The sequence below is a fragment of the Heliangelus exortis genome, chromosome 7 (genome assembly GCF_036169615.1).
Source record: "Heliangelus exortis chromosome 7, bHelExo1.hap1, whole genome shotgun sequence".
Taxonomy (NCBI): Eukaryota; Metazoa; Chordata; class Aves; order Apodiformes; family Trochilidae; genus Heliangelus; species Heliangelus exortis.
Window position 1 is genome coordinate 17,987,387 of NC_092428.1, and position 16,434 is coordinate 18,003,820.

At 41.7% G+C, this 16,434-nt stretch overlaps 1 protein-coding gene across 5 annotated transcripts in view; it reads right to left on the bottom strand.

Moving 5' to 3' along the window:
• The window catches only part of ARID5B (AT-rich interaction domain 5B), a 119,798-nt gene that overhangs the window by 93,242 nt on the left and 10,122 nt on the right, over positions 1 to 16,434 (bottom strand). For all 5 annotated transcript variants that reach the window (XM_071749128.1, XM_071749126.1, XM_071749129.1 and 2 more), the window contains one exon: positions 13,279 to 13,504. In XM_071749128.1, coding sequence (XP_071605229.1) covers positions 13,279 to 13,504 — 226 coding nt within the window. The remainder of the gene's footprint in view (positions 1 to 13,278; positions 13,505 to 16,434) is intronic.

The following is a 16,434-nucleotide window of genomic DNA, read 5'->3' on the forward strand; positions in this document are numbered from 1 at the left end:
TTCTTGCCACTCACATTGGTGCAAGGTTTGCTACTGAGCACCACAGCAGCAAGCCTAAGCCTGTGGCACAACACTGAATAATTACCACATGAAAATTAAATGCTCCTTCAAGCTCCCCCTACCTGAGCTGGAAGGGTCCCCCCAGGGAGAAGTGGAGTAGCTGACTGAGCCAAACACCTCTCAAAGAACAAGCCCCCCACCTTCATTCATGCTGACCAGCCCACTGAAATACCATGAGCCTCCCCACCACAAAACTACAGGATCTAATCTTTGATGTTTTACAATAGCACAAAGACAACATATAAAACACATTCAAGAAACACTGTGGGAAATGTGCCAGCATTTTAAGAAACATTCCCTTTAGACATGAAGCCTTTTTTAGCCAAACCACTATGATTTTGTTTTAGTGACTCATACAAATGGATTCTGGATTAAGGTTTAAAAATGGGATATTTTCTCTTCTGCTCCTAGGTTCACCTCAAAGACATGTGAATGAAAAAATAGCAGTAAGAATATTAGGCTACACTTACTTACATTCACCAACAGATGCCAAATAGGGATCTACTAAATTTGTAAGGCTTAGCTGAAGTTTCAAATATATAATTCTGAAAATGCAATTCCTTCTGCAGTCGGGCTGGCAAGGATCATAAAACTATAAAAAGATACTTTGTCCCGAAAGATTGCAAGAAGCTAATCATTAGCCACCCATTCATAGTGTGTACCTTTTCATTACATTATCCTGGTATTTTTCGTTCACAGAGGCCTACTCCTTATTTCCATCATACGAGTAACAAAAAAGATTCACTGCCTCTAGGCAAAGACAAAGACATTTGCTGGAGTAAAAACAAACATACAAACAATGTGTATATAAATTTGTGTTTGACTACTGTTGGGCATCTGGAATGGCACACATTTTCTTTGGAAATTTTTTCTTCTAGTTTTTTATACAAATGACAGTAAAATATGTACCCAGCAGCAAACTGAGAGAACTAAATTTAAAACGCACTTTCAGACCACTCTTTTTTTTCTTTTTAACTTCTCTTTTCCAAGGCGGAGAGGAGGGAGCTTGTACCAGTGTTTTGAAGTACTGTAAGTTCTTTTGCCTTTTAACAGAAATATGTAAACAAGGTGTATGACTGTAGGGTAATGTTCTAGTCACAAAGCATTCAAGAGCCAGAGAGAAGCTATTTAAAGAATGGAGTATGCAATTCCTGAGGCCAGATGCTAGTATAAATATGAAACTATGTTCACACTGCAGATTAAATTATTTTTAGTTTCTGCATTTGAACTGCCAAAATTATTTGGGTAACGTTTTTTGTCGTGTGGTTTTTTCCCTTTCTTTTCTTTTCTTACTGTACCACAGAACTTATGGGGCCACATTTTCATGTATCTGAACAGAGGATTAAAAACAAGTGTAAAAGGACTTTTACAGCTATTTATTGCTCTGTGCAACAAAACTAGAAGTATATATTGACATACACTGCCACAAGGGTCATTCATGGAGTAAGAAAACTAAAAGTAAAGATAGAGCTGAGACATTTGAGATTCTTGAAATAGATTTTCATAATACCTTATAATTTAATTTTCATCCCACAAAGCTTTTAATCTGGAAATATTTAGTGTGAAAGAAAAGTGGAGACTGTGGTTTTAAAATAATTAAAGAGAAAAAGCCACGCATTAAGTATGCATTACACCCTGTCTATCGGGTTTCCCATGACAGCTCACACAGATATTGCTAAGAATACCAAGTAAAAGTCACCAGTGACTAACTAAAAATAAATCATCAATAATCCCATGACCTTACCATAGCAAAAACATGAACAAGTCCAAGAGAGAAAGACAATGAAAGAAATAAACCAGGAATGATCAAAGCAAATCCAGTGACTAGGTAGGTCAGAACCTGTATCACTGACACATGCTACACCTACAAGGCTGCTCAGGATCCCTGCTTTCTGATGACAGATTCACTATTGTTATTTTTTGGTCCTGTAATTATCTTCTCTCTGCTTCATCAGCTGGCAAGGATGAAAGGTCCAGGATATATCTCAAGGATGTGATTCATCTGCTGATGTCAGGGGGTTAGTCTACCAAGACTCAAAAAGTGAAACAGGAACCACATGGAGTGATGTCAACCAAGCCATAGACCCTTCACCCTGCAAATACCACAAATGCCCTAGAAGGGCTGGATGTACAGCCAGGAGCATAAATCTGCAAGAAGGATGAGCACAAGGATTGCAGCTTGGTCAGTGGAGAGACCTCCTGCAACACAAAGGAATGTGGAATTACTGAGCAGACTTGCTCTGCACTGGGCTGAATATGCATGTTCTGCAGATGACTGAGAAGAAGAGGAGGCCAGTAACACCATACAGCTGGCTGAGGGATAGAATCATAGAATCATAGAATTGGCTGGGTTGGAAGGGACCTCAGAGATCATCAAGTCCAACCCTTGATCCACTACTGCTGCAGTTACCAGCCCATGGCACTGAGTGCCACATCCAGGCTCTTTTTAAATATCTCCAGGGACAGAGAATCCACCACTTCCTGGGTCAGCCCATTCCAATGTCTGATCACCCTCTCAGTAAAGAAATTCTTTCTGATGTCCTAGGGAAGATGCTAGGAGAGGAAGGGGTGCTGCAGCTTCAGAGCTGTAACCCATCTAATATTGAGATGTATGAACTGACACTAAGTACCTGTGGAGACTCTGTCCCTACCACAATCCAGGAAGGCAGGGGACAGTAGGCTTGATTACAAACAGGTGACAAGGGACATGCTGAAAGCTGAACATGCTCCTAAGTATCACATCAGGCTCAGCCCCAGTTCCTAATTAACTGTTCTTATCAGGCATGGGTCTGGTATCTCAACAGCAAAGCCTCCTTTCGGTGGACAGGCTGACAATCCCAACCTTCCCTTGGGTATTTACAATATGCTTTTAAAATGCGTTATCCTGCACTTTAAAGAAACCTGGGACCAGAACATCTGGGCCTCGGTTGTTTCATTTTTCAGTAATAAAAAGTGAAAAAAATGATGCAGCTGCAGATAAAACACTGAGGAACACAGCAGCTACCTTGTCATCCTTTACCTGTATTCCATTCACAAACCTTGTTCACAGGAGCAGAACAGGACATGAGGGAACTTGGAGGAGGACAAGAGGGAACCTTTCCCAGTTTTTTTTTCTTAAATCAGATTTTCTATTTGTTACAGGATCCTTGAATTGTCCAGCACATGGGGATCTATTCCACTCATGGCACACATGCATAACTCCCCTTGGCACTAATGGGAATGACGAACGTGTTGTGAGAAGAGAATTACCCCCTAAAACTGCAGGAGTGTGAAAAAGGTTGTAAATATATCTCAAGGTTCTGGTAACATTAGAAACCAGCCTAGCATCTTTCTCATGGTTTATTATGATATCACCAAATCCCCTCTATGTATTTATAGCCTTGTAATTCACAATTATTCTGGGCCCATAAATGTTTTTGGCATCTGAATGTAGAACTGATACTATTATTTCACATATTATGGTACTGTCCATGAATGCTAAATTTATTCAAGTAGAGACTCCTGGAGTTCATTCATCAGATATTTTATGCTACTGTTCCTTTAATGATTCATTTATCCTTAGTAATATTTGTATTCTGAAGTGTGGTGTCTCCAGCCGACAGCACAATGCTCTGCTGAATTATCTTTTTCTTTCACAGCATAACAAAGTAGAGCACAGTCAAATTGAAGATGGCCTTTAGTACATTGTCAGAACAATACTGCTTACCAAGCATATCCAGACACATTTCTCAAACCACATGTAATGCTCTGGCTGCCAACATGCTCATAAAGTCATTAACTGGCATCTTAAAATAAGGGTGTGATACATATATTTAAATTTTTAGAAAAATTAAATATGTGCTCTTCTAGAAGCTTAATTTGAATTTCAGCTTCTACATACATCAAATATGCAGCAGTGCACATATGTAAAAATTCACCCTGATTTTTCATAAGCTGCTAAAATACACTCCTGCTAAAATAATACATATTATCTATCACTAACAAAAGCTTCTTTATGCCATTAAGTATTTTTCCTTCACAGTGTAAGCAAGACAGACCCAAGCAGAAGTTTTATAGTGCTGAGGACTCATTTTTACAAGCATATTATTCTTGGCAATAAAATTAAGGAGGAGCTTATTTTTACATGGTAGATTTTACTAAATTAAGTAAATAAAGGTTATGTCACAATTCTCTTCAATACAAACCCTAGATGCTAAGTTACAATGTTGCATTTTAAAATATCCACTTTCTCTGTCACCCACTTTCACAAACTGCACTCCAATTTATACATATACCAGGTTTAACTTCTCCTTTGCCAAACACCCTCATCCATCACTGGTCTTACCATGCAGGGATGATCAAACCAGCAAACAGCAGAATGAACCAAACCAAAATAGATAAAGCAATCCCAGCATTGATATCACGAGTCTTAAAACTCAGTTTACCAAGAGCAAGGATGCTGGAACCACAGTCTTCTCCCAGATACCCATACAGCCCCTCTAGGTGCTCACAGCAGTGACACACAACTCTGTGGTAGACTCCTGGCTTGCCCACATTGAAAAGAAGTATTTGCAGCTGCCCACCCAGCCACTGGAGCCAAGCTCTTTCCCACACTCTAGACAACACCTTCCCTTTCTTCCTATGCAGCTCATTTTCCACCTTCCCTTGCCTGCTTAAGCTAAGCTCTGCCTCAGCAAGCTGAGGGCAACACCACCTCCTGTTGCTGAGGTCCCCACAAATGCTACCAGGGCCATTTTCTAGCACTACAGACCCACAAAGCTTGGGGGGCAGCCCAGCTTTTGCTCCTCTGGGCCTCTGTCCTAGAAAAAGATCATGGAAAATTAGGAGAAGGGGGAGAAAAAGCAAGTCTCCTTCAATTTCAGATGCCCAAAGGATGCTTTCTCTGATGAATACCCATGGCTCAACATGGACCATCTATAAGATGAATATTGTACCTCAGAGAACAAGCAAGCCTTAGTCTTTCTGTAACACAGCAGTCACAACTGGACTAAGAAATTTAGGAGCACAGATGATGACAAGCCAGGCATACTGCAGTGTACCTGTAAACAAAAGGCACATTGCACCTTTTTGAGCACAGGAGTAATGAAGAGGCAACTCAGAAGAGTAACTTGGAAGGCAGGAGCTGAGTAAGCTGGGTCTGGCTTTTCTACTTTACCCTGGAAGGCAACTGACACCCAGATCTCCTCATGATGTCAACTGCACCCACAGAAGAGCTTGAGGATCTTGGCACACAGCACAGGTTGCAAGCCAGAATGATTCATGAGCTGGTCCAAAGGCAGCTACAACTTGATTAACAGAGCACTCGGAGTCAAAGATGACCATGAGACTTCCAAGTCCTGGGATCAGACAGTGCAGAATTACAGCACAGGAAAGCAGGCAGGCAAGGAAAGGAGTCTGTCCTCAGGGCTCACCCAACTCTACCACAACATTATATAGGTGGTCAGTTTATAGACCTGAGTACTCAGTCAATTTTTGGCTGGCTGTGTAGAAAAGATACAATATAGGAAAAAGGCATCAATTATTTCTGAGGGACCAACAGCTCCAACCAGCAGCCATGGCACACAGAGGAGGCTGCTGACCACCTCCCTCCACAGCGCTGGTCAAGGGAAGCACAGGGACACAAAACAATAGGCGTCCCAAACTGGGTCCCCTTGGGACCCAGAAACAATATGGGCAGGGACGGAAACTAGAGGGAAGGCTGGGGAGGAAAGCAGCACCCTCTGAACCCAAAAGTTAAAAAAGGAAAAAAAAAAAAAAAAAAAAAAAAGAAAAGGGAAAAAAAAAAGCAGACATTGAGATGAAGTCAGATTAGGAGCACAGCAGCGCTGCACCAGGAGGCACACGTTTCCAGTTACTGTAACAAAACCTCATGGTCAGTAAGAATTAAATGAAAGATCCAACAGTGACTAGAAGGGAAAAAATCCTGGAGAGCAGACACATGTGGGTTATTACACAGCCTGGCAAGGTCAATCTCGGTGCTAAAAACAGACAAAAATAAAAAAAGCTGTCAAACATTTTTAAAGGGACACTATCCCACACTGGCTGCTTTCACACTATCTGTGAATGGTCTTTATTTTTTATCTACTTAGTTAGCAATTACGTAGGCTACTCCTGTTCCAACCCAAGGCTGCAACAAAACTCTTATTGATGGTGCAAACTGCTGCAACTTCAGCTTTAGGAGAACGTGGGGCAGTTCCGTCTAGCTTCACCAGGCAGTAGAATTTAACTCTTCTCCTCTAGCTTCACCAGGCAGTAGAATTTAACTCTTCTCCTCTCTTGCTCTGCAGCAGTGGTTCCTTCTTTGATGTTTCTGAATAGACCAGAACTGCAATTGCAAATGGCTGTGCTCTCCTCCACCACCACCAAAGTGCCATGTCATACCATGACATATGCCATGTCATCATGTCATAATTGAAAATGCTGACACAGTGACAACTGCTATTGGCACAATTCTAATAATCATGTTAGCTTGTTCCTCCTGCAGGAATCAGTGGGGGTGGGGAAAAGACACTGTGATTTAGAGGCTACCTAGAGAGAAGTTACGTGGGATTTTGTTTACATTTCTTGGCAGATCTTCCACATTTCAAAGAACAAAATACTCACCTCCTCAATTCCCAGGGGGAACGCTACCACCTCCCTTTATAAGAGCTCAAAGGCAGGTCAAAGTTTGAGAAGAAATTCAAATTTCATCTCTTTGATAAGACATGCTTGAAGTTTGAGATGTGTGGTGTTAAAATTCCTTTCAAGAGCCTCTATTAGAAGAAGCTCAACACAATCCAACAGTGAATGAAAGGCTTCCACTGCCAGTGCTGCATAGTAAAATGTTTTTGTCACCCCCATATGTTTCCTCTGTAATGAAGTAGGCTGTCCCCAGAGAAAGGAAGAAATTAACAGCACTTAAATTATCCCATCATAGCTTGGGCAAACACGTGGCCTGGGGAAGGACCAGGTGGCTACAGACAATCTCCCAAGAACCTCACCAACCTCCTTCCAGGGAGGCTGGGGAAGGAGAGAGCAGCTGTAGCTCCAGAGAGAGGCAAGTGAAGAGGGGGAACCTCAAAACTACTGGAGGTAAGGTCACCTCCAGGAGAAAACAGGGCATTGTCATAGGATTATTTGGGATAGAACAGCACCTAACAAAAATATCACCTTTCAGTATTTAAAAGGCAGCCAGCAATTAGAGACAACAAGCCAACAAGTATTAGTTATTGTAAGCCACTTGGTTGACAAATAATAAACATTTGCCCCTGCTCAGCACCTAGGTTATCTCTGATCCCAAACATGTTAAGACTAAACCAAAAGAAGAGGTATGACCAAAGTAAGCTTCCCTGCTCCATGGGCTCTCTGAAGAGCAATCCCAACAGCGCTGCTCCACAGCCAATGCTCTCCTTCTGTGGCAGCAGTGCTGGCGTGTGCTTGGAGCTGCACAAACACAGAAGAGAACACCAAACCATAGTCCCTTTTCCCCAAGGGAGCCGTTCTCCTCTATTCAGGCTCCATGGAGCACAACAGACAAGTCATGTAATAGCCTCATCTACAGCAAAAGAGCTGTATCAATTGGGCTGGTTAAAATGAGTTAGGGAGGTCACCCTGACCCAAGAGACAAAAAACAACATACGGTACACAAGGGCAGAGAGGGGAAAATGGGATAATGCGACATTTACAGGAGCTTTATCAAGATCAAAATGGCATTTAGCTAGGGCAATGGGAACAGGAAGGCACAAGGAAGAGGCAAAGAGTGCAGACAAACAGAGAAGGGGAGGGGAAGACAGTTAAAGGCATGACTTAGGCACAAAATATCTGAAGTACCAGTACTCTGAATAGCTAACAATTAGTTGGTCAGAAAATTATTGCATGAAGTTAAGCCAGGCAAGCCTGAACTCAGCAGCACGTGACAAATAACAAAAAAGGAGAGTCGGCACCAGTTCAGAAGTCACCGCAAGTGTCTGAGCATACTACAGCTGCTGATTATCAGTTTCGATAATATTATAGCTTGACTATGTTATGACTTGCTAAACTTCATCTGGAGAAGCCACGCCTGTTGCAAGGTCACTGGTAAGAGAAATCAGAAGGTCCATACAACAGCTCAGTGCCTGTTGGGGCCAGACACTGTGGTTGCCTGCAAGACAGCACATCCTCACTCTGCTTTTCCTTCCAAACTCACTGTAATCTGCCATAGATTGGCCAGTTTATATGGTAACAGAAGAGGAGCTGGGATCTCCCAAATGAAGTTATTCAAATAATGAAACTGGTGAAAAAAAGAAGGAAATGAGAGGATGAGCCAGTCCTGCAGCACCCAGCCCCAGCTCAGCAAGCTCCACTGCGGGGTTCAAAAGAGCAAAGTAGGAAACAACTGCTGGAAAAACACCTATGGACTGGAAAAGGGGGACTGCTAAAAAAGAAATCTCAGCTGGAAGTAGTAACTTGATTTCTCTGGATTTACCAAAGATCTAGATTTTACACCCCCAAAAGCATGACTGGGAAATGGGAAATGAAAATGTGGGAGATGAAAAACAGGAGATGATTCCTGCTAAATTTCCCTTGGGTTACCCCTCAAATGAACAAGCAACAACTGCAGCAAAACCACCTTCAGAAAGCACCAGAACTTGCTTCTCCCCATTACTAATGCTGCTAAGTGCAGGGACAGGAGTGCCCACAGCATGGCAACCTCAACCACCCATTCTGGCATGATAAAGACTCACAAAGGACCTATAAAAGGAGTGGCAATCACAGTCTGGGGACCAAACTCAGAGCTCTGTCATGACAGACCCGTGAGCCAGGGAGATGCAGACTGCCCAGCCTGGGGCAGCAGCACCTCCCACCTCTCCAGCTGGTGGGAGTCATTTGTTCCTTGGATAAACCCAGGCAGTGCTGCAGAACAGCCTAACCCAAACCAACAGAGCCAGCAAGCACTAAATTCCATCATTTTCCCCTTAGTCTCTTCTCTCAATTTCAGCTCTGACTCCTCTATCTTTTATTTCTTTTTCTAAAGACACATTTAGAGATGAAACCATTCATAACTGCCTATCCACAGACAGTTTGTGGCAGCATAATTGACAATGAGTCTGCAGCAAAAATGAAAATGCTGTTTTAATAACCTTGGTCTAAAATACATTCTGTTGTATGCCTCAAAGGGTTTCAATAAAAAGTCAACCTGTAAAGACATATTTTCTTGGCTTAAACAACAATCCAAAGCATATAAATGTAGTCCAACTATAATGACATATTTATAGGCCAATAAAGCTTACACTGCAGCTTTCATACTTCACTTAAAGGAAATCTGTAAGAAGCAGTGTTATATAAAATAATTTGAATTTTTTTTCAAACTATAGCCCAAGGAATACAAATATGCAACTTTGCCATATTTAACCAATAGTGTTTACATTGCTTAGTTGCTAAAAATTTTGTGAAATGAAATAATTCCTCATTTAGTGGCTTCCCACTGGTTTACCAAATATGGGCACTCAAGTCCATGCATTACAAAGAAAAATCCCCTAAATAAATCTAAAGACAAAAAGAAAAAAAATAACTAGCGGCCTTAGTAGTGAATGATTTAATCAGACCAATTCTTCTGGAAAAACAGGTTCTCATGTTCATTATGAATAATACATTCCTGAGCAACTCTATTTTTATATGCTGCATTGTTGTTACTCTTTTATTTTTCTCAACATTTGAAAGAAATATTCAGAAAGCTATAAATAGTCTTAAGACATTAACTGCTAGCATTCAATATTGACATATTTGTAGAAAGGCACAGAATGTATAACATAAATACCTCAAGAGACAGATAGAAATAATTCTTAAAAGTAATTTTTCAGGCTGAAATCCTGAGCTCACACAGAAAAATGCCATTGCTAGATCTTTTATTTAATACAGTCCTAAGGAAAAGTTTTGCATAATTCACTAGTGATAAAAACAATGGCATTTTACAGAAAAGAACAGTTTCTGCAGAAATGAGAGGCAAAGAGAAAAGAAAAAGAGAAAAAAAGAAGGAAAAAAAACACAGGAGAATAAAGAGAGGGGGAAAAAAAACAGGAAAAAAAAAAAAGAGAACAAAAAAGGAAGTAGAACTATCAAATTTGAATTAGGGTCAACTTTTAATTATAGGTTTACGGTTTCTCCAGGTTGTGGATTAACCAGGTGTTGTCTTAGTTTGGCTAAGCAAGTGCCACAGAGTGCATGGTTCAGAGTATATACTGCTGACATGAGGCCTCGCTTGCCCAGCTATTGTTTAAAGCTGCCCTGCTCCAGCAATGTGTTTATTAAGTGTGTTTGCCCTGTGCCACTTCTGTGTTTCTGTATCAGCCATGTTTTCATTTCATCCGGGTTATTTTACCCTTCACCACTCAGGAATAGTGTATGAAAACTGATTTTGTTTCTTCTTTGAAGTTTTTTTAAGCTCTTTGGTAGGGATGTAATTCCCCATTACCTTCTACAGCTCAGTTCAAAAACATAGAGTAGGAAAAATTTCAGAATCTACTGACTTTGATGGGATTTTTATGTAATGGAAACATGTCATTTCATAGAAAAAAAAAAAGGGGGGTCCAGGAGATCACCTTGTTTATCTAGGCCTTTTCAACACCTGGCTCTGCAACTTGCATGTCTACAGCCAGGGTTAAAAGTGGGTGTCACCAGCAGACTGATGCAGGGCCCACCAGACTTGCACAAGAAGGGATTTGGCCCTTTTTGATCCAAGCTCTGTACAAAGCACTCTGTCCTGTTTCAGCCACCACACTCTGCCTCACGGGGAAGCCCTCCATAAAACCCCCCATGGGTGCAGCACTGAGCACCTGATTAGGAGAGGAAGGGTGCTGTGGCACTGGGAAGGGCTGGATGTAGGGGAGATCACCTCCCCATTCGGTGTGATTAACCTTGCTGATACAGCTATGCTGATGCTCTCTCCTGAAGGACCTTTGCATGACAGTGCACCACGATGCTTCACAGTTTACAGCCCTATTTTAAGAGAAAACCAACCCCATCCCATTGTGCTGGAGACCTGCTGCAGAAGTTATTGATAGCAAATCTTTGATCACTGCGGCTGAGCACTGCCCTGCTGGCAAGGTGCTGAGTATTGGAAACAGTCTGTGGGTACACGTTGTAACAGGCACTAACCGTGCCATTTGGACAGCAGAGAAGATTCTGCACCAGCAGCTCAAATCTCTGTGCCTTGGACCCTGCACTTCATTCTACTGCCTTTGCCTATGGCTAGGGAGATGAGAGTTCCCAGAGCAGAATGTCAACCATGACCAACCACTCCAAAGTGAGAGAAGTAAATCTTCAGCTGGTGGGTGTTAAATCCCAATCCCATAGTTGAAACAAACATCAGAGCTCATGGGTTGCCTACAGGACACAACCAAGAACTGGCTGCTTCATAAGCACTTAAGATCACCCTTCTGAGTTTTTCTCACGTCCTGGGTTCAAAATAGGCTTAAATTCTTCTGTCTTTCAAAGAGTGAAAAAAATCACCTTAGTACTATATTTAAGAATTTAAGAAAGTTCTTTGATTGCTTTTCATAGACTAGACCAGTTGTCTGTATCAATGTGGCTAATCAACCTATTATAGGCCCTCTTGAACCTTTGGATTCACTCCTGCCAACCAGCCGTGATGAAGAAAAAAGGCAATCATAATCAAACATTAGACAAAATACCCTTTTCTACTGAAAAAAAAGCCAACAACAATAAAACCAGAGCCACCAACCGAAAATGAGCAACATCAGAATGTGGGTTATCAAAATTATACTGTATAGCTTGCATTCCATAAGCATTTTCAGTATAACCCCTACTTTCAAAGGCTTAACATGCAACTATAGGCTTTAGTCCTCAAGATAATTTTCTTTGGCTCCTAGGGTAGGTAATGGCAATTTCATAACTTACCACAAGGGTTTTTTTGTTTGTTAAAAACAAAAACAAAAAAACATTAACACACAAGAGTTCTGTCTGAAAAACATTAAGATTCTTTCGACACAAGAAACAAATGCAAATAAATGTACTGAGTAGAGAAGATGCCAGGGCAATAGCAGAGAAAATTACTGCATGTAATTATGACCCAGAAGAAACCACACAGAAACACAAAGAGAAAGAATTGCACTGGTTATTTTTTTTCCTGGAGATGTAATGAAAAACAAGATCAACTTCCAATTGTACTTTAATCTTCCAACACACATAGCTAATGGTGAAATGCGAGATTGACAAAATCACTTCACTGTCAGATAAGATCAGGAAAACAAGATGCAGAAGATAAATTCTCCCAGACAGATCTTCAGCTTAGTGTAACTTGGCTTCGATGCCAACAGTCGTGCCATTTTAAAACTGAACTTGGCCCTGCATCTCCTGCTCACATAGGTACAAAAGCATTTCCTCACATGTATCAGCCTCAGCTTTTAGTTTCTTACCTTTCCACCCATTATGGCCTAAAATGGATGCTCTTCAAATGTAGAACATTTATTAAAAGCTTGGTGCAACACTCACATCCCTGGGATGCACATCACAACACCGTCTGTCAGCTGTTATGCATCCCAGGTCCTAACACTGCAAGCAGGCCTGTTTACCAACAGATGACCCAGCTCCCTTGGACCTTGGGCCCCCATTACAGATTTTAGAGGTGCAAGTGTACCTGAGGTACAAAAACAGCCTCAGAGCTGCAAGCCTGTCTGCAACCATCCTAGGCAGCAGAGCTACCATCTCCTATGGTAACATATAGCTTACTAGGAAATACTATAGAAGGCTATGGAAAAGACATATAACTTCCCACTAAGATAGAAAGCTTGCCTTATGGAGACAGGACAAACTCCAGAAGTAGGTGACAACCTTTGCTTCCAGAAGATGAGATATGAGAACTGAAAGGCCTTTCCTCTCCCCTTCTTTTGGAGGAGGCCTTGCAAAGGTGTCTCAGGCTCCTCACTGCACAGCTCTGACCTGATTCTCAAGCCTGCCAGGCCCCAGGGACAGACTATGACAATTACTTGTGCAGACCTTCAGGGTTTGAGCCTTGTGCTCAGAGACATCTCCACAGAACAGACAAGCATCACAGAGTTATCCCATGCTAGTCTCGAAGGAGTCTGCAATGAGCTCACCACCACCACCACCCATCCCGCTTGGGTATCTTATCACCACACCTCTGCCCCAAGCACAGACGTACCTTGGGACTCTGCAATGGCTTCTGCAGAAGAAACTCAACCCACAGGCCCTTCCCCACGGGAGAAAGTAAGGGATACTCACCAAGGTCAGCCTTTTCCTTCAAGATGTCTTTGAAGTTCAAGCCGCTGTTGAGCGTGGATTGTCTGTATCTCATCAAGGCCTCCTTCTGCCCATTCTTCCCCACATCCATGGGCTTGACTGGCTCAGCCCGGAAACCACACTTCCACTTGGAGAAATCGGACTGTGCCCATTTTGCCAAGTCCTCAAGCTTCACAGTAACTTTCTCTGAAACAGCAATAACTTCATCCTGCAAGAAGCAGTCAAACAAGAATATGTCACACAGGGCTCCACAATGGCTGACAAACCCGTAACGCTGTCCCCTCCTCCTGGCTATTGGAAAAGCCCATCTTGCTGTTGGCAGACTAATTTTTCTGTAATATAAAAAAAAGCTAGTATTTCATTTAGTCCTTCTGCCATCTAAGTGGAAATATTAGTTGCTTACACAAAACAAATACACATGATCTAAAGACAATTTCTAGGACTGGGGCAATGATCCTAAAAGGCATTTGAAATGCAGATTGCAAAATCACATTCAGTATAACCCAGAGCCTTGAGGGAAAGTTTGTTTTTTAGGTGCAATTAGCCGCAAATGTAAAAATTCATGGCTGGATGACTAATGGTTATAGCAAGTCCTGAAATAAATGGACTAAGTAAATCTCAGATTCTTGGAACTCTGACTCACCAGAAAATTCCTGTGTTTATGGTACATTTTCCCTTGGCTTATACACAAATATTGAATTTAACTTTTGTCCTAAAAATTAAATAAAACTGTGATGTAATCCCAAAAGAAATACTACATAAATGTTATGTGCTTCCCACCAAAAGAAACTTGCACATTCTCATGTTTCTTAAACCCTTTTTCAAGATCAGAACTGTAATTTTTTTCCCCTTCTTAAACATACATTCTAAGAAAAGCACTTAAACTTAGTTTAGCCTCCAGAACATATACTTGAATTAAGCAGCTCTAATTGCTGAAGTTTATCCTTCCAGGAAACAATCAACTCCTCTCAGTCATGATGAATAAGTACAATGTTTTATAGCTGACTCCAGTGAGCAATGGCTCAAGAAAGCTCCAAAAATAAATAAACAAACATACACACATAGCCAGCAATATAGACTCCAGATTTTTTGTTAAAATACCAGAAATAATTTATGTTCTATTGAAAGCTGGCTGCATACCACACCTTGCACACTGCAAATTTCTATCTCTAAATAAGGTTACAGGTTCTTGAAATAAACAAGAATCCAATTTTTCTCTCAAATAAACACAAGTATTTGTGAAGGGGAGAGAAATTCTTTGAGTTATTAAACAAAGAAAAAAGCACGATTGATTCTCTATGAGTTGGGGTTTTTTTCTTTCCACTGAACACATTCCTCAGGAAATAAAATACGGCTCAACAGGGAAAAAAAAAAAAAGCTTTATTGTGATAAGTTGCACACAATACAAAACCTGAAGTACCTCTGGTAAAAAAAGCAGATCTGATATTCCACTCTCCCTTATATAATACAAAATCATTTTATAAGCAGGCACCTTCATTACATTGAGTGCAATAACAAATATTTGATCAGAAACGAACAGCATGCTTGTATGCTAAGCAAGCTTGTAATAAAATCTTTTCCTTTACCATTGCACAGTGTAAGAGCTTTCACTGAACAACAAACAATAACAGTGATGGTTTAAATCTCTGTTTATGACAAATGTCAATACTTTGTAAACAAGCATTGCATACTATGAAGTACAATTTCAATGGATGGTTTCACCCAATTTCATTACACCATCGACTCTAAATAAAAAAGCTGTAGTTGCTATGCATTTTATAGCTATTACATGGTGATTATTAAATATCAGGGTGGAAAAACTATAAAATATATGTATAAATATCAGCCTGTCTGGATACTGCCTCAGCAGCTTTTGGGTGAAATCCTTTTTTTAGGATGCTGTATACCATCACTAGCTACTACACAATTTCTAATATTCAACACTAGAGAAATCTTTTTAGCAGCAGTTTTAATAAAAACCTGAAGATCAGACATGGTTTTGGTTAAAATATTATTTTCCAAATAGCTCTCATGATCAAATGATTACAATTTCAATTGCTAGTTTCTTCATATCCTTTCCAAGAACTGGTATGACTAATTTTGGCTCGCATACAAAGTAAGCTGAGCAGACAATTTATTAACCAAAAGAAAAAAGTACAATCACTATTACATCATCAATGAATAAACTTGTTTTTGAGAATACAACCTTCGCACACACGCACATGATGTGTACACAGGAGAAAAAAAAAAAAAAAAAAAAAAAAAGAAAGGAAAAAAAAAGAAGCCCTACTGTAACAAGGGTGAAGCCACCAGTGTCCTGCCCAGGCTGCCATGGGGGAAGCAGAGAGGCAGGGGGAGAGGTGGCTTTTGGGGGACACGGGAGAGCACACCCCAGCCACACACTTTCTGTGGCAGCAGCATGGCCATGGCCATGAAAACATGCGGTGTCTGGCATCCCCACACCCAAGAGAGGACCTGCAAAAAGGCCCTCGTGTACTAACCTCACCCCTTCACAAAATGGCACCAGGACTCCAAACACACCCATTGTCAGGGCCTCCCATCACCCCTGCAGAAGCTGCGTCCCCAAGGGCACAAAGTCCCTGTCACCCCTGCACTGCCACATCCCAGAGGGCGCCGCGCTGGCCCCGCCACCACTGGGATGTCCTGAGGAGGGTGGACGGGTGAAGGCCTCGTGCTCACCGCTCCGAGGCTGGGCCCTGTGCTGCTACCGAGCCATGGCAGCACCCACCTCAGGGCTGCCGGGCCATCTTGCATCTCCTCAGACCACTGCTGCCAACACCCGTCTCACCAGCCAGGGGACACATCTCCAGAGATGTTTTCCCCCTGATACCTCATCATAAAAACCCAATCAGGCAGCAAACCACGGTGAGTAGCTTCAGCCCCTTCTATATAATGAGCCTGAGCCATGGACAGCTTTCAGAGAGGCTGCCTGGCCCATAGCTTGGCAGAGTGTTAGCCTGAGAGGGCATCTACCCCAACATCACCCAAAGAGAGGACACCCAACTATCCCATCAGCTCTGGAATTTTGATGAACCTTGCCAATTTTAACACAGCTTTAACACACCCTTAAGCAACCTTTCCAGGGGCTCAGAACCAAACCAGGAGTTTCTGGGCTTT